The sequence below is a fragment of the Gymnoscopelus microlampas genome (assembly GCF_963454915.1).
Source record: "Gymnoscopelus microlampas genome assembly, chromosome: 13".
Taxonomy (NCBI): domain Eukaryota; kingdom Metazoa; phylum Chordata; class Actinopteri; order Myctophiformes; family Myctophidae; genus Gymnoscopelus; species Gymnoscopelus microlampas.
This window is the reverse complement of record NC_139950.1, coordinates 33,801,885-33,827,369: the sequence shown is the minus strand read 5'-3', so window position 1 is coordinate 33,827,369 and position 25,485 is coordinate 33,801,885. Positions and strand designations below refer to the sequence as shown.

At 42.1% G+C, this 25,485-nt stretch overlaps 1 protein-coding gene across 1 annotated transcript in view; it reads left to right on the top strand.

The window, feature by feature from the left end:
• LOC311058989 (coiled-coil domain-containing protein 6-like) overlaps window positions 1–23,441 on the top strand; it is a 30,202-nt gene extending 6,761 nt beyond the window's left edge. Inside the window, exons 3-9 of the mRNA XM_084076555.1 lie at window positions 2,176–2,304; window positions 3,606–3,709; window positions 5,178–5,338; window positions 9,175–9,331; window positions 10,617–10,717; window positions 14,004–14,125; window positions 21,849–23,441. Of these exons, the coding sequence (XP_083932681.1) occupies window positions 2,176–2,304; window positions 3,606–3,709; window positions 5,178–5,338; window positions 9,175–9,331; window positions 10,617–10,717; window positions 14,004–14,125; window positions 21,849–22,082 (1,008 nt within the window). The 3' untranslated portion in view covers window positions 22,083–23,441. The remainder of the gene's footprint in view (window positions 1–2,175; window positions 2,305–3,605; window positions 3,710–5,177; window positions 5,339–9,174; window positions 9,332–10,616; window positions 10,718–14,003; window positions 14,126–21,848) is intronic.
• The last annotated feature ends 2,044 nt before the right edge of the window (window positions 23,442–25,485 follow it).

Sequence of the window (25,485 nt, the reverse complement as noted above, 5' to 3'; positions counted from 1 at the left end):
GCATTGCACGATAAGTGTTCAGCCCAGCACTCTGGCATTTGACTTAAATCAAGTATTTGGCAATTGGCTCCGCCAATTTTGTCTAGCCTCTTTGTGTGTGGTGTACTGGTGTTGAGAGTAGCAGTCAGCTCAGCACGTTATCAACTGTATTGGTTCTTGCCTGAAGGCTGGAACTACTCAAGATGACTTCGCTGTGGCTGCTGGACTACTCTAAAGTCTAAATGACTCTCAAATTACTTTTCCTCTCGTCTCTTGTTATTTGGTCCAGCCTATTTTCCACATCTTGTTTTTCCCCAACAGCAGAGCATACAGGATGCCCACATACATTCTATGCACAGACATAAACACAACTTTGAATGGTTGGATATAGGTCTGACTGATGGATTGTTGATGTGTAAAGAAGCAGGAATCTGGTTGGGCCACATGTATGTGCCTCACCAGACCCTGTTTAAGGTCAGACAGATGGACTTGTTGTTTAGTCATTTTGTTATCTCGCCTTTTCCCTAACATGAAACAGGCCTACATCTGCTGCTGCCCTGAGATGTGGTGTTGACAGCCTATAGTGTGTATGTGGGTGGGTGGGTGTGTGTGTGTGTGTGTGTGTGTGTCATACTCCTAAGCAATGCTGAAATGAGAAACGAGGATTTGTGGTAATTAATTCTGCAGGCTGTTGTTTGTGCACTCACTCCTGTGCAGACATTTTTGTAAACACAGTCCCGTCTGACCACCACCTCCCATACCCCCCCTCCTTAAGTTTAGATGACGGCAGTTTACTTAAGTGGTCAGAGGCAGACGGAGCAAATTAGGCTGTTTTGAATCGGGAGGGATTCCAACGCTCTTCCCCACCACTTCCAACAGATACTATGGTCCATACTCTTATGTGGACAAACGCAGCTCCCCACGCTTGCATCTATTAGACACACATTTTCTAATGGCTCAGCACCCCTACTAAAGCCTTCAAAGAAGAAGGTAATTATAATGCCCCTTTCTGTTTCTGTTACTTTATTAGAGCATGCAAACCTTTTCTCGTTACCAGGAATGGGTCAGAAGAATCAATTATTCACTCATACCACTTACTACTGGTTATATTTCACCATGAAATATATGAGTTCTGCACAGTTAGTTCACACACCTTTTTTCTCTTCAACATAAGAAAATAACTTTACTTATCCCGGGAAGAAAATTCAGGTGTGTGCTGAACTGTCTGTTCTGCAAGAATGTTGAACATGCACTGATACTGTCTGTGTCAACCAGTTCATTAATACAATGTCTTGGCATTCTGTACCTGACATTTTAATAGGCTACGCTGAGATTATGTACTACATAAAATGATGCCATAAAACTAAAAAGGTTATTCTGTTCATTAGTTGGAGAAATCGCTTGACTGGGTGTGGCCCACATCTATGAACGTTTTTAGGTGCACATTATTCCTGCCAGGTTATTGAACCACAGTTGACCCTATGTGAAAGCAATTGTAAATTGAAACCAGTTTGTGTTGCTTTGAGATGTTTTTTCTTTTCTTTTTTAATTGCAGCGGTAGCAATTTTACCGCTCTCAACTCTTTCCCGTCCAACGAACAACATCCAGCCCTTTCCTCCTAATGAGTAATCACTTATGTAATCCATCACACAGTCATCCCATTTTGAACCAGCACTGAGCCGCGCCCCTTACTTTGTATTGGGAGGCTGCCAAAGGTGGTTACTTTGGTCGCTTCAGGCAAAACTCGAACTGTGCCAAAATTTCACAATGTGAATTCTTCCTGGAATTGTTTCATTAACACCTCCCACCCCACTTTATAAATCCCATCAATGTGTACCAAGTCTCCTCTGTTCTCAACTAGTCTCTCAAGTCAGACTATCTCTTCCACAATCTTGGAATCCTACTGAGTCTGCCCTGTCAGGAAGCTGCCATCTGCTCTTAGGACTGGAAGGGTATTCAACCAATTACAATGCAGGTTTCCCAGTATTGTATTGTATTTTTATTTCTACTAAGCAGCTAGCTTGCTAGGCTTAGAATAATTTGGTTTCCAGTACAAGTTATTTACACGCAAATGCAAAAAAGAACTGTGTGTGTCACTTCAGTTTCTGGTAATTTCCAGAGTTTTCGAAGTGCTGTTAGAAAATCGTGGGACCCAAGCTCTTAACTCTTCTCACTCTTCCTGCTCTCTCCCTCCAGCTCCAACACGAGAAAGCGGAATTGGAGCAGCACTTGGAGCAGGAGCAAGAGTTCCAGGTCAACAAGCTGATGAAGAAGATTAAGAAGATGGAGAACGACACCATCTCCAAGCAGCTCACCCTGGAACAGGTACGCTCACCAGGAAGAGGGGGTGGAGAAGGGAATACAAAAGCCATGGAGAGCTGGGACCATAAGTGAAATGACGCCTGAGTTATACTTAGCCGTGCTCCGAAAATAGCCGATCTAAAAGCTCACAACACCCAACAATCTACAAGCTCACAGCACATTGCAGTGCGACACGTTGTGCTTGTAGATTGGCTATTTTCGGTGCACAACCAAGTATAAATCAGGCATAATGCTGTGTGTGGCCATGGCGGGCCTGGGGATTTATCAGCGGTTCTTATCAGACTTGGCATCAATCAATTTCTCCCGTCATCTTTCTTCAGAAAAAAGCACTTTCACAGATCTAGAACCATGTTAACCCCACTTGTGAGGAAAAAAAAAAAAAACGCCTGTCGCATTCTCACTCTAATGATGGGATTCTATTCTTAACCCATTGAGACCTGGAACTGTCTCATTTTTAGATTTGAGCTAAAAAGCATTATTTTACACTTTGGGCTATTCAAAAATAGCAGATATACAAGCTCATAGCGTGGCACCGAGTGCCGCGCTACGAGCTTGTAGATCTGCTATTTTTGAAAAATCGTGAAAATGTGTGCAAATCTTTGAATATATATTGTTTTAAAGCGAACATTTTTAACTCAAATCTTTGAATATATATTGTTTTAAAGCGAACATTTTTAACTCAAATCTTTGAATATATATTGTTTTAAAGCGAACATTTTTAACTCAAATCTTTGCTTCTGGACTGGGAGTCCCTGGAGCAAAATATTTTGATGGGGGTCCGCGGCCAAATACATATAATTTTGGGGGTCCTTGACATGAAAAAGATTGAGCACCACTGATATAGAAACATACGTTTTTGAGAATACTGTTGAGATTTAGGAGACATGTAGAATCGGCTTCAGGTCTCAATGGGTTAATGTGCATCCAGCATTAGTGCCCTTCAAGCGCAGGTGGGTGACTCGGCATTATATCATGCATATTGTCGCCCATGCGGTCATGACTGCAGAGCTCCAGACACAGCATGGGAGGTTTTAATAATGTAGAATGGCGTTCTTATGCAACAGGTTCTTTGTCCCTCAAGGGAAGAAGCTAATTGGAAAGAGGACCTAACAAGGTCATTTCATATCACTTGGCAATGGAGTGGTCTCCTGGCTCTCCTACTCCTATTGTATTCTTTGTGTGGTGTGATGTGGTGGTGGTGGGGGGGGCACATGCAATGTGAATGAATGCAGCAGAGGTTTTTCTTCCGCTGTCCAACTCACACTATCTCTCTGGTCTCTCTGTTCTCACCTTTTCTTCTCCAGCTGAGGCGTGAAAAGATCGACCTTGAGAACACATTAGAGCAGGAGCAGGAAGCTCTGGTCAACAGACTGTGGAAACGCATGGACAAACTGGAGGCTGAGAAAAGGTACTGACTCGAAGCCTATTTCCAGTAGCCAATTTTCCATTAGTAGATCAACAAGGAATCTGCTGCCAAAATTAGCTACTATGTAAAGCAGTGGTTCTCAAACGTTTTCAAGTCAAGGACCCCCAAAATGATATGTATTTGGCCGCGGACCCCGATCTAAAAATATTTTGTTCCAGGGACCCCCAGAAGCAAAGATTTGAGTTACAAATGTTCGCTTTAAAAATATATATATTCAAAGATTTGCACACATTTTCAAGATATTTTTAAAATAGCAGATCTACAAGCTCATAGCGCGGCACTCGGTGCTGCACTATGAGCTTGTATATCTGCTATTTTTGAATAGCCAAAGTATAAAAGGTCATAATTATTCTGATGCTATATTTACCCATTTTGCTGGGTACCCCCTGGAACCCCCCTTAAGTACCCCTGGGGGTCCCCGGACCCCACTTTGAGAACCAACGATGTAAAGTATATGTTTTATGTGTTATAGAAAACAGATTGTTGGCATATTGTCAACCATAGACAGAAGGTGTAAGTTTAGCAAGGCAGAGTTGTGCACACTGTGGTCTGCGGTTTTGAGAACCTCTGTGTTCCACTAAGGTTAACAACTTCCAGCCTCCTGTCCTTATTTTGAACTTGTATTGGAACGTGTCACAAAGCAACATCATACGACATAGTGTAATAAAATAGGGGGCCGTGTCCTCATAAAGTACTTGGAGTACTTAGAGTGGATATCATGTCAAGAGAGCTACACATAACACTGAGCAAGACGCCCCTGGCTCAATCGTTGCCGCTTCCGCCGCTCCAACGCTCGACATAGCAAATGACATTGATGAGCGGCGCTCCTCTCCAAACGTTGGAACCATTTTCTACTCGAGGCACCAAGGGCGCTCGCCAAAAAAACGCTGAATGCAGAGAGTGCTGAAACACGATGGTCTTAGAAATGCATGGCAGAAAAGCACTTTCTGTGAACACGGCCCCAAAATGGTACATTTAACCCATTTAGACCGGGAAAGTATGTGTCATTTTAGATATATCAAGATATACAAGCTCGGCACCGAGTGCCGCGCTACGAGCTTGTAGATCTGCAATTTTTTTTTAATCGTGAAAATGTGTGCAAATCTTTGGATATATATTTTAAAGCGAACGTTTGTAAAATATTTTGTTCCAGGGACCTCCAGAAGCAAAAATGTTAGTTCCAAAAAAAATATATATCCAAAGATTTGCACAAAATGTTCAAGAATTTTCAAAAATAGCAGATATACAAGCTCATAGCGCTGCACTCTGTGCCACGCTATGAGCTTGTAGATCTATTTTTGAATAGCCAAAGTATAAAATAATGGTTATAGCTAAAAATCTAAAACGACACGGATGCGTTCCCGGTCTTAATGGGTTAAGACAGTTCTCTCATCATGCCCGACTCGCCACATTCATTGTGTTTGTGCGTGTGCTTTCTTTGGTCCTCCAGAATCCTTCAGGAGAAGTTGGACCAGCCCGTTTCGGCTCCTCCCTCCCCCAGAGATGTGTCCATGGAGATCGACTCGCCAGAGAACATGATGCGACACATCCGTTTCCTGAAGAACGAGGTTGAGAGGCTGAAGAAGAGCCTTCGCACCACCGAGCTGCAGCGTGAGTAGAGGGACCGGCGCTATAGTCACACCCATTCGAACTCACTCAAAAGCAGTCATCGTCAATCCCTGGCGAGGGATGGAAATCGTATAACTGACCCCTCCGGATGCAAATTCACCTTATGCCCCGGCGGTGGCTTGGTTACATGTATCAAGTGGAACAGGATACCGCCAACCCGCTGTTCAGTGAGCCTTTAGTTGAGTTTGGGACTGTTCATGTGCACTAAAGAGAAGTGAGGATTTATGTAGAACTTGGACTAAAGGATCTTGTCCACTGTGAAGTCTGTATTTTCGTATGCGTCTTTTGAATCCAGCATCCGATACAAAACCTTACACACACCCACCTATCTTGCACACTGAGTCCGATGCGTATTATTCTTTTAATTGCGGAGAATTTCGCAGAACGAAACAAAACAGTCATTAAGCAGTGAGGATGATCGTGTGGTCACTGTGGTTCTCTCACTTGTTGAACAAAGTAAATATAGCGTCCATTCTGAGATTGCTATGAACAAGGAGAGTTTCACCTGCTGATCGAGGATGCAGGATTATCCCCATCGTTTCTATGTTTATTTCATTGGCCCAGTTTGATGCTTTGCTGTACTGGAGGCACATTTAAAAGAAGACCACCACGATCCTAAACAGCGGCTGACAGTAGACACACACACACGTGAAGAGTATTATCCCATCTGAAAAGATGCGCCTTTCATCAATCCACAAGCTTCATTCTTCAGGGTAGGCTACAGCCTCAAAACACTGCAACATACAGGAAAACAAACCTGGTCCGAAACAATTAATGACAGCCGAAAAATTTGGAGGCAGTGGGTAAGCGTGATTGACACAACAGAAGGTCAAATTATTCTTTTTTACGTGCAAGGTATTTCAGGCGAAAAATACATACCAGTGTGCAAGCTCCTTTAGATTGTAAATCAACCTGCCATAGAGGTTGGTTTACTGCTGACAAATTCCCAGAAGTCCAACTCCAACTTATTTGTCTTGAGCTTTAATGGGAGTTGAGCTTAGTGAAGTGACGAAAATTAAATATTGCCGTGGCCTAAAGCCTGCACAGTTCCTGAACTTACTGAACTTACTGACCGTGTAATTTTGATGATTTGAAACTTGTTTGGCTTGACATAATATCAGCAAAGTCTTAAACCGTTTACATGTATGGGCTTACAGGGAGCCACCGACAATTTCCTTAATGCAGATTTATGGCTGAACAGGTATCAGGTTTGTCTGTGGATAACCACTTATTTATGAAACATGAGAAAAAATTGGGTCAGGTTTACAAATTTTATCCAGCCTCGGAATTAAAACACGGACATGCGCTGCCTCGCTCGCACATACTCGGCCACACCCATCATGCTTGAAGCCAGGTCCAGCCTGTTGGTGCCAAATCGCTACTGAGCTGCTCTCCTTCAAACGTCTCTGATTATGCGGAGGCGGGGGGGGTCAAGTCAGTCTCAACTGTCCTAATGGGGGGGGGGGTGTCAGTCTCTACTGCCCTAATAAACCTCCTCTCATCCTGCTTCAGTCGGGTGTCAGAGGAACACGACACCCATCAGTAATTGATACAGAGCTGAACAGAGCCCATGGAAGCCTGTGGCACTGAGAAGTGACTCTTAAGTTATCCTTGTGCGTCAACGGTTATTGCTGGGAGCACAGCACCACATTGCAGGGATTTCATTTTGCATAGGTTTTGAGTACAGATGGGCAGTCATTATTTTATTTTTACCAGATTAATCCACTCATTCTAATCTTGCTGGTGTCGCTGGTCATTCATAATGTCTGTGCTGATAAAAAGTTGTGATTGTAGGCTACTTTTATAGGTATTAGTAGGGTTTTATTGGTACCAATACCGTAATACTGCTATAGATACAGATTATAATTATAAAGTTTGTGGAAAACATATGAAAATAAGTAGCAGCTAGTTATTACTACTTTGGCGAGTGGACCAATTGCTATGAATAAATATCAGTGTGTCAATGATAGTAATTTCCGCTCCCTTTTATTGGCTTCCCGTTGCTGCCCGCTCCAAGTACAAAACACTAATGCTGACCTACAAGGCAGCCAAAAGCATAATGCCTTCAAGACTTGATCCAACCCTGCAACCCTTCCCGCTCACTTAGATCAGCCAGCCAACACAGGAATGCGGTCCGAGCCTTCCCTAAAACACCCTGGACAACGCTCCATACATCCTAGACTCTTCTCCCTTCTTGCTCCTAGACTGTGGAATAAACTCCCCATTGCAGTCAGATCTGCAGGCCTTCGCCTTAGTCAGAAGACTCACCTCTTCAGACTCCACCTCTCCCCCTAGTACTTCACTCTCTTTGTATCCCTTCTTCATGCTAGTTTTCTACTGATCTTGGTTACTTGTTCTCTTGTCTTATAATTAGTTTTTTCTCAACAACGAATGTGATTTAGCATGTTTAAACAGATCCTTTTTTTTTTAAGCAAAATGTATTCAAAGAGTAGACATGACATTGTATTCACATTTGCAAAAATTGAAACAACTCTTCGGTTTTATATTTTCTCCCAACAACTCCCATCCACCCCACCCCAGTCCTCCCCAACCACCCAACATTTTTCCCCATAAGGCCGGACGTTTAAACAGATCTTAGGTTCATTGTTTACCTGGTATCCAAGCTTCTTGGAGGCACTTCATTGTTCTCACTGCACATCTGTGACTATTTACCTTGTTGTTTATTGTTTATTTATATATGTTCTAATTTCACACTTTCTCTGGATAAGAGCCTAAATTGTAAATCGTGCCTTTGTCTGGTTCCTCCAAATATCACTCTGGTAGTCAATTGACTAGAGACTTGTTTATCCACTGGTGATTCAACCCTACCAATGCAGCATACTGTAGCTACAGAATTGTTTGCAATTTGCATGCAAAGCAGAAAAGGAGAAAGCTTTACTCCACAGTCTATGACTGCGTCTTCCAACATAACACTGTAGGCTACTGTGTCTGTGTACTGTGAACAGGAACGGGAGCCGCAGAGGTACCAAATTTGCGTGTGGTTCTCATCCCTATGACCTATTATGCACTTATGACCCACTGTTGATTACAGACCAGGCTATTCTTAAGAAACTAGTTCTAGCCCTACAGTACATCTTTATATAGCGTTTAGAGTCAAGCCAAGGCAACTTAATGTCTGGAGTCAAAATAGATGGCTGATCCATTTGCCATTCCTGCACTACCCTGTTTTGCCACTAGAGGGAGCGGTCACTCTGACTTATAGGCCCAGTGTGTGCCACAAGAAGCACACAACAGTCACTGACAAACTGATGAAATCATAGGCTCTCTTACTTAAGTTGCTGTGTTATTAGAAGGCCCCTATGACCCACTCTGACTGTGTGAATACTATTTTGAAATCGAGCAAAAATAAAACCCAGCCTGAACTGTTGACCAAAAATATTAAAAAGTAAAAGAAACATGTCAACCGACACGTCGCATTACGAAAGTGACTTAAAAATGACGAAAATGTGTTAAAGAGGACCTTTGCAATGAGTCTGACAGAGGCTATTCCCTTTCTATTCACTTGTTAACATTTTGTGGCAATACTGTCTGTCGGCAAGTCGTAGACAGTATGAATGCTCAAAACTCATTATGTCATGAGACACGTAGTGCAACGCGTTGTCTCTCAAAACATAAATTTCACTTACATATATACATGAATACATATATTCACTACATTATAATCTGTGCATGAATTTGACCTATATCGTGCAGTACATTTACGTCTGAAACGAATCGTAGTGTGTGTGTGTGTGTGTGTGTGTGTGTGTATATGTATGTGAATTTTGACTACCTTCATGTGCATCTCCCTTCCACAGACACAGAGAAGCGCGCCCAATACATAGAGGAGGAACGGCACATGAGGGAGGAAAACATCAGACTCCAGAGGAAACTCCAGAGAGAGATGGAGCGCAGGGAGGCGCTGTGCAGACAGCTGTCAGAGAGCGAATCCAGTCTGGAGATGGACGATGAGAGGTACGAGGAGAGACTGTGGAGGGATGAGCGCAGGAAGGGAATGATTAGCCCATTAAGACCTGAGGCCGATTCTACAAATGTCTGGATCCTAACGGTTTTCTGAAACACTTCTGTTGCTGTAATACCGTATCAGTGGTTCTCAAACTTTTTCATGTCAAGGACCACCCAAAATGATCTGTATTTGACTGCGGACCCCCATCTTAAAATAGAAGATGAAAAAAAAACCCAGAAGCAAAGATTTGAGTTACAAAATAATGTTCGTGGAAGTGGATGCAGAGGTAGAGGGTGGGGGCTTAAAAGACTTGAGGTAGAGGGTGGAGGCTTAAACACTTTCTAGCCCCACTAGGGGCAGGGTCCTAAGGATGGTTATGTCAGTTGGTTTGACCGTCTTTCCATCCAATACTCTACTTCCAAACAATATCACCAAGGGTGATTTTGGTCACCCCATGACCAAAATAGTCTCTTAAAAAGGAATACTGAGCACTCACTTTGATCCTTTTAGGATTTCTTGTTTATTTAAATCATAAGTCCCAGTAGCAGATCAAACACGACGGACGTTTCGGCCCACATGCCTTCCTCAGCGTGAATGTTTATAAGATTTACCAAGGATGCGTCAGTGCTTTGTCACTGTCATGCGACAATTGCAGATGACGTTACGTTGTAAGGTGTCAAAGACTGTCAGCACACACTGCTTTGGTTGTGTATTGTTATTATAACTCAAGACAACATCAGGAACACAGTCAAACTTTATTATTTGCTCTAAACTCTGACAAGTGACTCTTCTTCTGTCACTTGACATTCTCTATCTCCCAAAGCCCCATAGTCCACAGCTGAGGCACCTAAGTACCATTACTAAGGCATCTAAGCACCATTACAGTTGAATTGAAGTGTACTCAATGCTGGCCAGCGAGGGCAGGGCAATTGTAGTCGGGAACTGTTCGAATCAATCAGACCTAGTGTGAAGTGTGAATCTGCCCTTAGGATGTTGGTCCAGTGGTTCAAACCACTTTGGTCTGGTTGAGTGTAAGGAGCAGCATGGCCTTTAGGTCTCTAATTGGGGCTTTTAGATGTCTTTTTAATGTTATCTTTTATCTGTAATGTTGAGTTCATTGTGATTTGATCTTTTTTCTTAGTATCAAAGTAGCACATTGATGAGATTTTCATTTGTTCTTGATGTGCTGCAGTAAAGGAAACCCGCTGAAAACCAGTTTTCACTTTTCAGGTAAAATGAACTGAAAATTTGATGGAATTAATGTATGTAACCCAGTTCATCTCATCCTGTCAGGTACTTCAACGAGATGTCTGCGCAGGGCCTGCGAGCAAGGACCGTGTCAAGCCCCATTCCCTACACCCCCTCCCCCAGCTCCAGCCGACCCATATCACCTGGTAAGTACAGTCGGACGGGATGCCCCATGTTACGCAACACCACTGGCGGTGCATAAGTCTATAAACATGTTATGCACCTTTGATATCAAATTATATCATTTTATTGCACAGTAAAGGCACATATCTCGTTGATATGAAGTTGAACATTGCAAACCAAGTGTTGCTATCTAGCCTTCAATCTGAGCCACCCTGATCCAGTTTTCAGCATACAGCGTGACTGTCGCTAGGTCAACAATATGAATTTGCCTCCTATAGGCTTTGTTGCCCCCATTCATTGACTACTTCAGGTCTCTAAATCCAGGTCTGGCTCAAACAATAAGCCAGTCCCGATTGTCAAGGAGTGCTGAAAAGGATTGTCTTCAACCAAGTATTCTTCCTGTTACATAATTTAACTCCCATTTCATAATCAGTCGCATGTTGTCGGGATTCAAGAACCATCGTTGAAATCTGTAGTCTATACATTGCCAAACATTTTCTCAGCTCTAATTAATTGTAAAAACTGATCCTACCACATGTGTACGTTCATTATAGTTGTGTCCTTGGTCTATAACCAAGGACATCCTTGGTTATAGACTGTGTAAAAATGATAACATAAGACATTTGGGGTCTTTCTTTACCTAGATTCAGAAAGTGTGGAACCATGTTAGTGGAATATGACAACAGTCTCTTATGCAGGAAGGTCCATCTTTTGGTGCATTATTGAGGTGCTGCTCCGGTGTCTGCCATCAACTATTAACTTGTGTAGAAGTCTGGTGACAGAGAAGGCCATGGTCCATGGTTTACTTATTTGTTCATCAAACCATTCAGTGACAGAGGGATTGTCATCCTGAAAGTCCCATGGGAATGGAGTAAATAGGTTTGTATGAACTATTGGAATTCTCCCTGCCTTCTTAGAAGTTGGATAGAGCAAATCCATGCCATTAGAATGTACTGCACACTTGGAACAGAGCCACAGGTATGGATTCCATATAAATATACCAACACGTAAAAAGTCTCATGACTGCATGGCAACTGCTTTCTCAAAGATCTCAGAAACACAGGGAAGATTAGATTTAGTTCTGTAGTTGGCAAAACTTCCCGAATCAAGTGTAGGCTTATTAACCCATTAAGACCTCAGGCCGATTCTACAAATGCCTTCTAAATCAGTAGTTCTCAAACGTGTGCGTGCCAAGTACCCCCCAAATTGTATATGTATTTGGCTCGCAGCGTGGCACGAAGGACTGTGGCACATAGCCTGCCACCAGAGACAGATCGATCATATCGAGCAATGAGGCACCAACCAGGGCTAGGACCTCCTTATGTAGTCTAGTTGGGATGGGGTCAAAAAACGGTTAAAGTTAAATTGTTTAAGTAAATTCAGAGGTAGAAAAATGGTCCAGATATACATCAGGCAGTGCAATCATCAACAAAGGCTCCTATGTCTGAGGACAGACCGGTACAGGTTGAGGGGGGAGGAGGTTGCACATTTTGTTTCTAATCATTTGAATTTGATCATTAACCACTTAATATACTATGCAGGGATGCAACAGTTGATCAAACTAATTGATTTAAACAATATAAGAAATGACCACTACTTCATTAGTACTAAGGAAAGTTGATTGAAATTTTGTATTATCTGGGCAGTACCCTATAACAAATAAAAGTGGCTGTAATGATTTCTAGTTTGGATGTGAAAGACTAAGAACAAGGCAACTCAATTGAGTTATAGTTCAGTTTAGGTCTAGGGTTCACTATCAGGCTGCAGTTGAAAATAGCTGCAACTACACCTCCTCGGCTGGCGTCTCGAGTAATATGGGTATTAATATGACTGGGGGAGTGGATGCATTTAGACTAAACATATTCTTCCTGAACCAACCATGTTTCTGTTAAGACTAAATAAATCAACATGATGGTCTGATATTATATTGTTTACTTATACACCATTCAGAGATTTAATGTTTAGGAGTCCTCATTTAATGATCTTATCTTGTGGTACTACTGCAGTGGTGTCAATTAGACTCCTTTTCTGTTTTCTTTTAATTCAATATATCTAAGTGGTCGAACAATAATCTCCATTAAGCTCCACAGATGCTGCAGTAGCATTCATCAGTAGTTAGTCATCAATGTTGGTGGCCTGGTTTGCATGGTCTCATCAGCTGTCCTCCTTAGCAACTGACTAAACCCATGGCAACCAGACTGAGGGTTTACATACACTTTGTGTGTTAAATACATGATTTCTGTGAGAAAGGGAGTCTTCCACAGAAACTGACTGTGGGCATGGCAACAAAGCTGAGGGTTGACATACCCTCATGTTTGTAAATGATACTTCTGTGAGAAGAAGAGAGTCGCTCTCGGTGCCATTTCCTTTGGAACGAAGCAGAATAATTCATTTAGCAAACGTAATGGGAAGTTAGGTATTATCAAAACAATGTCAATAATAAACATTTAAAATAAGTAGCCTTCATGCCAGCATATAGTTATTTTTACATTAATGTGGCTGCTTCTTAATAAAATAAAATAATAGTAATATAATATAATGTCAACGTTAACTGGCAAGCTTGGTGCCTATGACCTAGTCACTTTGAAGCCATATTGTTGTTTTTTGTGCTTATTTGTCTTAGACCTTAAGACATTTTAGAGATTTTAACTCGTGAATATAAGTAAACCTTGTGGAATACCAATTCCTTTTGTGGTGAGTCCATTGGCCATGGCATGCAGAGTGCTCAAGCTATCAAATGTACAAATTTCCTAAATTGTTCCATCCCAAATGGTCTCAAAGTAGCCTAGTTGCCACGCAGCCAGCAACTGATGTGAATGTCAAATGGAATTTATGTGTGCCATTGCATACATTGTCATGAAAGAGTAGGCAAGTGGTGCCTCTGGGTATGTAGAGTGTGTGTGTGTGTGTGTGTGTGTGTGTGTGTGTGTGTGTGTGTGTGTGTGTGTGTGTGTGTGTGTTATCCCCTGCAGTTGCCTTAATTGTCTAAAACAAATTATCCACAGGTGGTTTGACGTCATTGCCAGTGAGTTTTATGGATAATGAGTGAGAAACCCTGGAACATGAGGAATTCTGTGCCATAGCTCTCGTACAATATCTTAATCATACAGTTGTAAAATCACATGTGTATGGAATCATAAATGTTTACAAGCTGCTGAACCAAAGTCAACATCATCCACCCTCCCTCATTGTTTTCACCATTTGTCCAAGAGCACTGTAAAGACATTGGCACTGTGTAATTGCCTGTATTATGGCACCTACTGTAAGTATTGACGTGACACCAACTCTGTCCTTCTTGCCTCATCCCAGGTTTGTCGTACGGCAGCCACACAGTTGGCTTCACCCCCCCGGCCACTCTGTCCAGAGCCGGCATCTCCCACTACAATGCACCCGCTCTGCACGTCCACGGAACCTCCGGCCACGCCGTTGCAGTGAGTACCCCGTCCAGTTTGCAAGAGCAGTGAATATACAGGGTCCCTTCATTCCCGCCCGCAGTTGTAACGTTGTTGGAACGTTGTTCCTGTAAAGACACATTTTTTGCCCCTTTGAATATTCTATTTATCCATTGAAACATAACATTTCCCGCCAAGTGAGTGAGTGTCTACAGTAGTGTTAGAGAACCAGCATTTTCAGTGCTTCTGGCTCTGCCATGATACTGTAGTTCCAGAACCATCATTGAGAGGGGGTTTAGTACAAAGTACTAACTTGAGAGCAGGGATTTCTTTTTCCCTTTTTTCCCCCTTGGAACCACAATGGAATTGGGTTCATATAGTTGAAAAGGAGAGAAGTTCAGAGTTTCAGGAAAAGTTCCTGCGATCGAGAAGGTGGTAACCACTACCTCCACAGGTGTTTATTGTTGTTGTCTTTTAGCACTCATTCACTTATTTTCAATAGAGATTCCCATTTTCTTTCTTTCTTCTGTTCCTAGCATTTTATGTCATCCCGGTAGCATCCTTGACAAAAGAGGGAGGGGGGTATTTGTTCTGTTCTGCTGCCTCTTATTCAGTGGGGAAACCTGGATGACTAATGCATCGCAGGGCGACATCTCGGATCACAATTCTTTCACCGTGCATTGTGCTCCGCAGGGCCCCGCCCTCCCTTTTCTACCATCCTGCAGAGAAATCCTTGCAAAAGGGAAAACGGGGTCGATCTGTGTGCAGATGCATTGTTTTGGCTTACCTCGTAGAATAGCACACTTTGGAGCATTTATCAGATTAGGGTGGTGCCAATGCCTCAGTAATGTCCTTTTGCTCTAGATGAAGTTTGTATTGATCCATTTAGATATGGAGGTGATAGCCGACTCATCTAACCCCCATATTAAAACCAGGGAGAGAGTGAGAGTGCAAGTGAATGTGTGACATAATAGTTAGTGTACTGTGTCTTTTGTTTCCGTTTATCTTATCTCCACTATCACTCTTTTCTTTGTAGTGGAATTATGGGTTGTCCTTAAACTTTCAATATCAGCCTTTCTTATTATGTTCTTATGTAACCATCCGTCTAGCTGGTGTTGTCAGTCATGGCAATCATCAATATAACAAATATTGTCCAATGAATTAAATGATGGGGGGCGACATGGTTGATGCTCATACCACATGGGCACAAAATGCTCTTCATCGTGTCCTCGGTTCAACTTCCTGACGTGGATGTGTCATTCTTCTGTCTCTCTCATACTGACACTATTGAAATAAAGAAGAATAGAAATACTAGAAAAGATTATGGCTCACATTGTACAAAGTGGATTCCAAATCAGTCCGGGAATCAGAGATTATGTTTCAGCGTGTGCGCGCGCGCGTGTGTGTGTGTGTGTGTGTGTGTGTGTGTGTGTGTGTGTGTGTGTGTGTGTTTGCACAGCTAATCTCGGAAACACCTTAGTGATTAGCGTCAATTTGTGCACTAAGGAAGACACAATGTTTCAAATCGACCTCATGGTGGCACTATTCAGGCTGCTATACTTTTGGCCTATAACTCTTGAACGGTAGGTTGCACAATCTAAACTATTTCCCTGGATTCCTTGGATCATGCTAAAAGTTTGCACTCACATTCCCACTAGGCCAGGGAAGAAATGCCACCCTTTTCACATTGGCCTATTATAGCGCCACCAGGAGGCCACAATAACCTACCTGACCTGGCGGAGACCAGCTCAGGTTTAGTTTTGAATGCATCATCCGATAGATCCCAAATTGAATCACCCATTGAGGGGCCTCTAAACAACACAAAGCGATTTAACTTAGACCCATAGAGGTCACCATAAAGGCTTCAAATGTCACTGTTGTGAAATGACGGAGAGCATCACAAACAGGGTTTTGAGATTTCATACTGTTGACTTAATATTTGACTTTAAATTATTGGGAGGGGTCTATTTCTTACAAAGAATGCCATATATCCTGAACACAACATCCATTAAACTCCTAATTGGAATCTCATGCTGAGGGGCCTCTATAGAGCGCACCTCCAAAAGCACTTTCATTTCTGCCACAGGGGCGCCACAAATGCGAAACTTTGTACTGTATGGCATAGAAATGCTATTTTCCCCCGCAGCTTCCTTGGGTCCTGACCAAGCGGCAACCATGCCTTCTTGAAAATTAAGCCACTGAGGAAGTCTATTAACACACACTGCAGTTCTCATTAATGGCCTAGAAGGTGTTGCTATTTCCCCCTTGCTGGCTGCAGAATAATTACTATACCATTGATTCCAATGGGGATTTCATATGCGTTATTGTAAATTATGGTCACATCAATTTAAGAATTGATGATAAAGTAGGGTATGCTTCTAATGAGTGAAAACCCGCCCTCGCTGCCCTTCTAGCCAATAGCATTCATTTCGGGTTGCTTTTCTGGAAATTGCAAATGGTGGATTTGAATTAGCTGAAAACACAGCCTTCAAAACGGGTCCGTAGAAACCAATGGGTGACGTCACGGCTCCCTTCGTCCATAAAACATGAGAAAGTTGAAACACGGTCTCGGGTCATGATGTTCAGGTGAAACAAGTAACTTTTGGACTCAAATACTCTGTAATTTGATTGATTGAGAGAAAACAAAAGAAACTCATTGCATACATTTCATGTCTCACGTGGAAAATGCTTCAGTTGCTGAGAGTTTGACTTTCTGGGTTAAGTAAGGCTTATACACTTATAACACACACAGAAGAATAGCCTCTCTGACTCAACTTGACAAGTCTCTCTTGTCACCTTTCATTAAGCAATAGAAAATTTCCACGTCTCTCTCGGCCTGAGAATCCTTCCCAGTCTGTGTGTATTCAGGTCACTGGGTCCCATCATGTCTAGATCCAATCTCTGACAGACACTAGTATCTACCATTAGGAATGCCTTGCTCCTTCAGATAATGTGATAATGTGGCCTCTTAGATTTTTTTTGTACGTCCACAAAACCAGTATGATTTATTTATCAGTCCTATGCCCTCCACAACCGTCACTGTTACATTTGGTAATGTAGTGGAGAATTACCTCTATTGACCAGTCTGGTGAGACTAGCCTGTTCTCTGTCTGCCATGCCGTTTCCAGTTCTCCTGTCCGAAGCACCACTGCTGTGGGTAGAGTCACTATACGTACAAATTAAATGGGTTAAGTAGCATGTCAGCCCTCCATTCTGCATTATATCTACAGTACATGTGTACTGTATTCTCCATCAATTTAGCATTTTCCAATATTGTCATTAAACTTTCAGGGCAACTCCTTGTAAATGGATTGCATTGTGGATGTCGGGGTCCATATGGGAACGGCGTGGCTGCATGTGGATCTCAGACTTTATGTGGCCAGCCTGTGATCAGTCAGTTGTCTTGACGTGTCTATGACATCACAAAATCTAAGTTAAATATGTTGCGGTAACCCATTAAAACCAGGAAATAATCTGTGTCATTTTAGATTTTTGCCTTGGCTATTCAAAAATAGCAGATATACAAGCTCACAGCGAGTCACTTAAAGTGCCGCGCTGCAAGCTTGTACATCTGCTATTTTTGAACATGTTTGAAAAATCTTGAAAGTGTGAGAACTACTGATTCAGAAGGCATTTGTAGAATCGTCTTCAGGTCTTAAAGAAAACTCAACTTGTTCAAAGTCCCTTAGACTTCCATGAAAAAAATGTACGTTTGCGGAAGAAACATTAGTCATTTCTGACCTACTGATAGCACAATAACTTTACCTGATCGGTACTACTGTTTACGACGGACGGACGGACACACACACACACACACACACACACACACACACACACACACACACACACACACACACACACACACAGAGAGATGGACAGTCCCTCTTACAGACGGCTAGCCTCCTACAGAGCCACGCCATATAAAGGGGAACAGGGTGCCGTAATGACTTAAATTTGTACATTAATGACTTAGAGTGCGTTCGGAAATTGCGCACCGGAGCACACTCGCCCATTAGTTTGCATTGGCCAGTGCGCTCTGTGCTGCATTTCCAAACGCACCCTTAATAAAAAACTATACCCTCAAATATTATACAACATACCCTTGGACAGAGGGTAAGATTTGCCCTCAAGGCATTTCATAAGCGTCCCACATTGATATGGTATAGTCCAGGTCAGCTTGTTCCCTCTGTCACTGCTAGGACCACCCGGGAGTTAACCCGGGTCACAGCTCAGTCTGAGGGGATCACACGCTCTTTTTTTTCCCCCTCCTCCTTCCCCTCCAATCTTTTCCCATACTTGTCTTATTTCTTCCCTGTTTCGTATTTTTCCTTCTTCTGGTCTATGGTAACAATGTTCCATGATGTATTCACTTCATCTGCCTGTCAAAACCACAACAGTAGACCACATGGATTCAAGTTCTCAGTCTCCACGACTGATTTCAGTCATTTGGATTCCATAGAAGTCAGCATGTCTTCTATGGAAGCATGTCATGCACTGAAAATAGACTATCTACAAGCTTACCACGCATTGCACTGCACGTGTTGTAAGCTTGTAGATTGTCTATTTCCGGTTATTCGCTATTTTAAGCTTAAAGAGTACTTGAAGTGGTCAACCTGGTCAAACAAGTGGTTAAATCCTCCAGAAAATCCTAATCTCAGATATTTCATAAAAGCAAAGTTTAACCCTCTGGCGTCTGGCATTTTGTTTTAAATGACCTTTTTTTGTTAGCTTAAAGAGTACTTGAAGTGGTCAAACTGGTCAAACAAGTGGTTAAATCCTCCAGAAAATCCTAATCTCAGATATTTCATAAAAGCAAAGTTTAACCCTCTGGCGTCGGGCATTTTGTTTTAAATGACCTTTTTTTGTTAGCTTAAAGAGTACTTGAAGTGGTCAAACTGGTCAAACAAGTGGTTCAATCCTCCAGAAAATCCTAATGATCTCAGATATTTCATTAAAGCAAGGTTAACCCTCTGGCGTCTGGCATTTTGTTTTAAATGACCTTTTTTGTCAGGGCTGGTATGACTGACTTTAGCATCAATCTGCAATTTCTTCAACTGGTTGGTTGTATAGCTACCAAAACAACATAATTATGCATATTGTGCTAATTGTTTATGAAACACAATGCGCGTGTGTGTTTCTTTATTGCTGTTTCACAAATTGCATATTAGGAAATGGCCTGGAAACAAACATTTTTATCAGTCGTGAGATTTTATTTTGCTTTAATCCATGAGACCACATACCCAGCAACAGTGGACAGCAAAATGCCAGAATAGATATTGGTAAATGCTAAAATAAACAGTGGTGTCAAGCCATGATAATGAATTGTGGGATTGTGTGAATACTGTAATTCTGTGGCATTTCAGTCATTCATTTCCACAGGTTAGAAAGTCGAATTAGGGCTGTGACAGTTAATCGAACTAATCAATTTAATTGAAAAGGGAGTCTAGCCATCTACAAGAGGGTTGGTCTGTGTGTCTTGTGTCCAGAGCTAATCATGCAAACACTGCTAGTAGGCTACAGAAGTACCATGACTAATGTGTTTTCATGGAAGTCAAGGGACTTTGATCAGGCTTCCTTGCCCACATTTAGAGTCTTATGTCACAGATGAGTGACATCGATGATGAGATTCATTTCTATAATGGAATCCCAAGATCCACATAATTTGAGTTTATATTCAGTGGCTTTGTCTTCATCAGGGCAGAAATTATTCCTGCCCTGATGAAGACCTGATGGTGCCCGGATTTCAACTTTTAACAGACCGTATCTGAAGATTAAAACCTGTTACAGTATATAGAGAGACTATGTCAAACTGGGTCCATCATAGACCAAAAGAGAGAAACAGATTGTTAAAAATAGTCTCTTGATTATGGCTCTGCCCACCTTGTTTAGGAGCTGTGCAGTCTACTTTTCTCCATTTCTCTCAGCCTTGAAAGAAAGATAAGCTTAATGACTAGTGCCAGCTGGCTGTTACTGGAGCAGCCACTTGTTACATTCTTAGACCTTGTTTTTATGCATTTTTGTTATTTTTAGTTTTATCCTTGTCTTAATACGGTTACTACTGTCTTACTTATTACTGTTCTTTTATCTGTTAATTACGGCATTTTTGTGTTTTCATATGTATGTGTACTATTTTTTTTATTCAGAAAAGTGTTGTACAAATTGAGGTTGTGACATATGTTTAACCTCCCATACGGTAAGAAGTTAGGGTTAGGGAGTCAAGTGTGTAAAATAAATACCCCCCCCCCCCCACACACACACACACACACACACACACACACACACACACACACACACACACACACACACTACAGACGGATTGAACATCTACTACCTTTATGAGGCCATCGTAAGATGTTCCATGAATATTTCAACAGGAAGGATGATGGCTTAATAAGGTGTGAATTATTACGCCTTTATCTAGTTATTTATCAATCGTATTCGTCCTTTATGAGCTTGCATTTTGTACCTGCTGTAAAGTTTCTCCAGCAGGCCTGTGCCAGTCTGCCGTCATGACTCATGACACATAGTCAGGTGTCAAGGACACTTTGATAGATGTTTTGGTTGTGTGGAATTACCGTCAATAGTCCATTTGGCGAGACATCTTGCTCCTTTGCTTCATTGATTAGAAAATTATCATCCAAAAATATCCTAATTGACTTGGCTCAGAAAGTCACCATTTTGGCACATAAAGGAACGCAAACAAAGCTAAATTCTGGCAATTCATATTGAATACGCTATGTAAGTCAAAGAGAAGACTATTTTTGGATTATCCATTTCTAATCAACAGAGCAAGATATCTCACCGATTGGACTACTTGCATGACCAAGTAACTACACATCCCAAACATCTATCAGTGTGTCCTTGTGCATTAAGTGTTATTGGCTGCAAATCAAGTGCAACCATTTGACCATGTCAGGATACCAATTTTATCCAATCCGCATAGAGAACTCAGACAGGATACAGCTTAAACAAGTGTAATTGGAAGTGATGACACAAATAAATGAGCAGACAAAATTGCAACTGAAATACTATACAAATGAAGCTTTAACCTAACAAAGCATTTTGTTTTAACCAAAAAAATCTTAACATATATTTTAAGAGAATGGATTTTTTTTGGCCTATTGTCTGGTGTAAGTGAATGACACTTACAATTTAGACTATATTGTAATATTGATTAGTAATTTATTGTAATTGTTTAAATCTGCATGGTTTATGGTGACACATTTTACAAAACACATGCGTTTTTCTACAACAGTCTTCAAAGGTTGTTAGGACATTGATGATAAATCCGTATTCATAATCCTAATGTTATATGAGCTTTGAAGTTTAAACTTTGTGAACTGTGTTGCTGTTGTCCAGAATAGGAAATATTAGGTTTTTACAGCGTTGCCCCCACCCCATCTCGTAACATGGTCACTTCCCTCAAATGGAGTGCAAATTAGATTGAAAGGCAAATGACTGTCACCATATACCACAAATTAGATTGAAAGGCAAATGACTGTCACCATATCCCAAACTACAAGCAGTGACCCAGCAAGAGCCCAGAGCTCTGCAATATTTGGGCTAGGGCTTAAGGCCAGCAGAGAGCGAGACGCGCGCACACACGCAATAGACAGACCCTGTTTACCAAGACCACAGAATGCATGATGCTTGCAACGTAACCAGCATAAATCGTGCAAAATGAACCACTGACGCTCTTGTAATCATCTGTAATTTTTGTCATCTCTCTTTACCCTCCCTCTTTGTTTCTCGCCCCCAACAGAGGCCGTCCCCGCGAAGAAGCGCCAGTCCCGACAAGTTCAAACGTCCGACACCCCCGCCTTCCCCCAACACGCACTCGGGGGCCCAGCACCTTCAGCAGCCCCAGCTGCCCCCACCAGCCCAGCCCATGGTCCAGTCCATGTCCTCCCCGGCAGCTATGTCTCAGCACGTGGCAGCCTCATCGGTGGTTGCGATGCAGCAGCAGTCCCCCTCCAGCTCCTCCTCCCAGCCTTAAGCCCGCACGCGGTCTCTCTGCTCATCGCGTGTGAGCGCCCGCCTGTGCGCCACCGTAATGCCTCGACCGCTACTGCAACAACAGCAGCAGCAGCTTCCATCATTACCGGCCCTGGGAAGTTGAAGTCTCTTACTACCCTACCAACTCGACACACAAACACACACATACTGTACACACACAAAGTATAAACGGAAGCTTTGACAGTTTGGGCGAAAGGAAGAAGAAAGAATGAAGTTGGCCTACTGGAATTTTGGCACTGATCAGTCCAGCGCTTTGCGAGATTAGTTCTGAAAAACACACACACACACACACTCATCCCTTATAGACGGCTAGCCTCCTACAGAGCGAAGCCGTAAAAACAAAAAAGAACTGGCAGAACCCTCTCCCCACACACACTCCCCAGGAGAGAAGCTAGCCTAGCTACTCTAAAAAAGGCATGGACCGACAGAAAAAACAGCCGCTTCTGGGATTTATCTGTTCAACTTCCTGTCCTGTACATGCATTTTATTTTTTTATTTTTTTCTCGTTTCATCGATTACATTTCTTTGCTTGGGACTGTTGCCAATTGGAAATGTTCTGACGCTTATGAGGTAGCACAGATAACCGTCTCGTGGTGATGTTTTCTTTTTCTTTTTTTTCTCCTTCCCCCGAGTGGTCAAATGATCGATGGACGGAGTTATGGATAGATGGATGGATGGAAGGACAGACAGACATGTGATGGACAGACAGACAAACGCGGTCAATCCTTTCCATGCCTACATTGCCACACTTCATTGCAGTAATGTGCTCCACTCCAGCTCACCCCGTCCCCCACCACCTTTTGTGTCAGAACCGATGTAAAGCGATTGGCCCACAAATTACACACAGCTTTCATAAGTAAGAGATCCCATTCATGACCGCTCAACTTTGATGGGAGTAACTCCATCATAGGGCATTGATCAAACGGAGCTAGTGACACTATACGTCAATATTTTGTTTCCAAAAGTGATTCAGATGGCAATGCTGCTCTTCAGTAGGAAGTCATTAAAAAATGTAAAAAAAACAACAATGACATAATCAAGGACGGACACTGATACATAAACCACAGATAAATGTCGCCTTTTGAGGTGTTTAAAATGTAGTCTGAGGTGTTGCAACTTAGTCATGTACTCCTGTCTCTTCTCAGCTCTTCGCTCTCTCTTTATCTCTCTGGTGTAGTTCTGAAAGCTTCTATCATCATCCCTATGGATATTCCTCATCACAAAAAGAAAAAAAATCGTAATGCTCTTTACACTAAATATACATACTGCTAAAACATTCTAAACGAATGGTACTGTTGAACTTAATTTCTATGTATGATTAAAGCTCTTGAGAAGACGACTTTACTTGTCGTGTTTTTGCATGCATGTTTCTGTATCTTGTAGAATTTATATACTGAGTGTGTATGTGATGTGAGAGCTGCCAGTTACTGTTTGAAGCACAGATTATTTAATTTTAACCGAATGTAACCATCGTATATGTAGATTATTTTTTTAGTTATAGATTATATGATGTATACTAAAATTAATGATTGTTTACATCAGAGTAAAGCCCTGGTGCATGAGCTTTACATTGGGATATTTGATTCCATATTGTAACCCACTCCTCTGGGGATATCCTGATTCTAAACTTAATTTGATGGCAAATGAACGTGGCCCACAAAACGGTATCGAAGTTAATGCAGCATATTTGGAGAACATAGAAGATCATCATGAGGATTAAGTACCAATATGATGAAGAATTTGGCCCAGCATGAGGAAAAGGAAAGTTTGTCTAAGATACCTTTCACTGACAGGTGTCAGGTGTTAGCATTGAGCAAGGCTGGTGTTCCACTAACTGTAAAGTGGTATAGAAAAAACCCCAGTTCTCGTAAGGGCCCTTCGGCATTCCTTTAACTTCACAGGGTACATTTTAATCCTCTTTCTTTCTGTCTAGCCATGGAGAGAGGCCGATACTGAAGAAATATATCTCGGACTCTGGCTGGCCTTCTTCAAGCCATTGCAGCGATGTTAATCTACTCTCACACAACTATTTCATGTGCTGTAAATCTCCTACCCTGGTCATTTTCTTTCACTTCCACACATAGCACCTTGCTTCGCCTCTGGCCGACAGCCCGTAGCCAACGTCAGTCATTTCCTGGCCCAACCTGGTTTAGACTGGCTCAAACCGGTTGAAGGTCGACCGAAGGCCTCACATGACTGTTCTCCCCTGGACGGTTTCGTGTGATAAAGTTTTATAACGGGAGTGCAGTAACCCCATGATGGCAGTGGACCAGCCAGGGATGGGAACCTGTCCAGTGCCCAACATGCTAAGCCATCAGTTCACTGCCGTTTACGAGGAACCACAAAGCATTCACATAATGCTGCAACTATCAAGTATCTTCTTAGTAATTATTCTATCAATTACTTTTTCGATAAATCGAATAATCGAGAAGCATGTGACAAAGTTAGAAAATTTATCTGATTAATCACCTAAGCCCTATTTTATACGTCCTACAACAGTGTCGCGCGAAAAAAGCCAAGTTTGTGCGTCTGCTATTTTGACTATTTAAGAAAAAGGATTATTTTATCGATTAAATCAATGAGTTTATATGTTGCACCCCTACATTCACACAACGGTTGAACCACAACACAAAGTCGACCAAAAACACTTGCATAAGTACAAGATTTGCTGAGTGCAGATACAACTGCATGTGTGCGGTGTTTCTGCTATGACAGGATTTTTGTTACAGTCCTGGCCAGCAACCTGAACTAATCCCAGCAGGAATCTGAACTGGAGGTTCAGTGCGTCCATGCTGGGTGTTTGAGCGGCCTTCGACCACCACAAGCTTCATCGTGGAACCAGCACAGAGGTTTATCCACATGGCAGGCTCTCGCTGTGCGTTTACGCCTGTCGAGCCTCTTACCCTGGCAGGTTTCGTGGAAGGTACGTAACTACGCAGCAGGACACTAGTACTCCTCGTGCTCAATGTTGCAGATGTGCAGACAGATGAGCACTGGGAGAATATTTCTATAAATATTTAGAAATCAAAATCGCAGATCATTCTTCATGTAAAGCTGCAGGGATGCAAAGGTGTGTGTATGTAAGCTATTCTATGTGGAACCAGGAAATTCAGAGGATCTGTATCCCTGAAGCCAGACTGGTTGTGACCGGAATTGAGAAGAGCACGTGCTTCAGTGGTGTACTGAACAGAATACATTGCCATTTCTGAGATTTCCTGCTACTTGCCTAGAGTTAAATGTACATACGTTGACTGAAGATCTTTCAGTCACTTGTCTGCTAATTTCAGAAGGTTTTCCTTTGGTCTGAAATATGCAAATATAATTAGCTGATCTTGGAAAAAACTGACATATTTGTGTGCATTAACTTACTTAAATAGGTCATT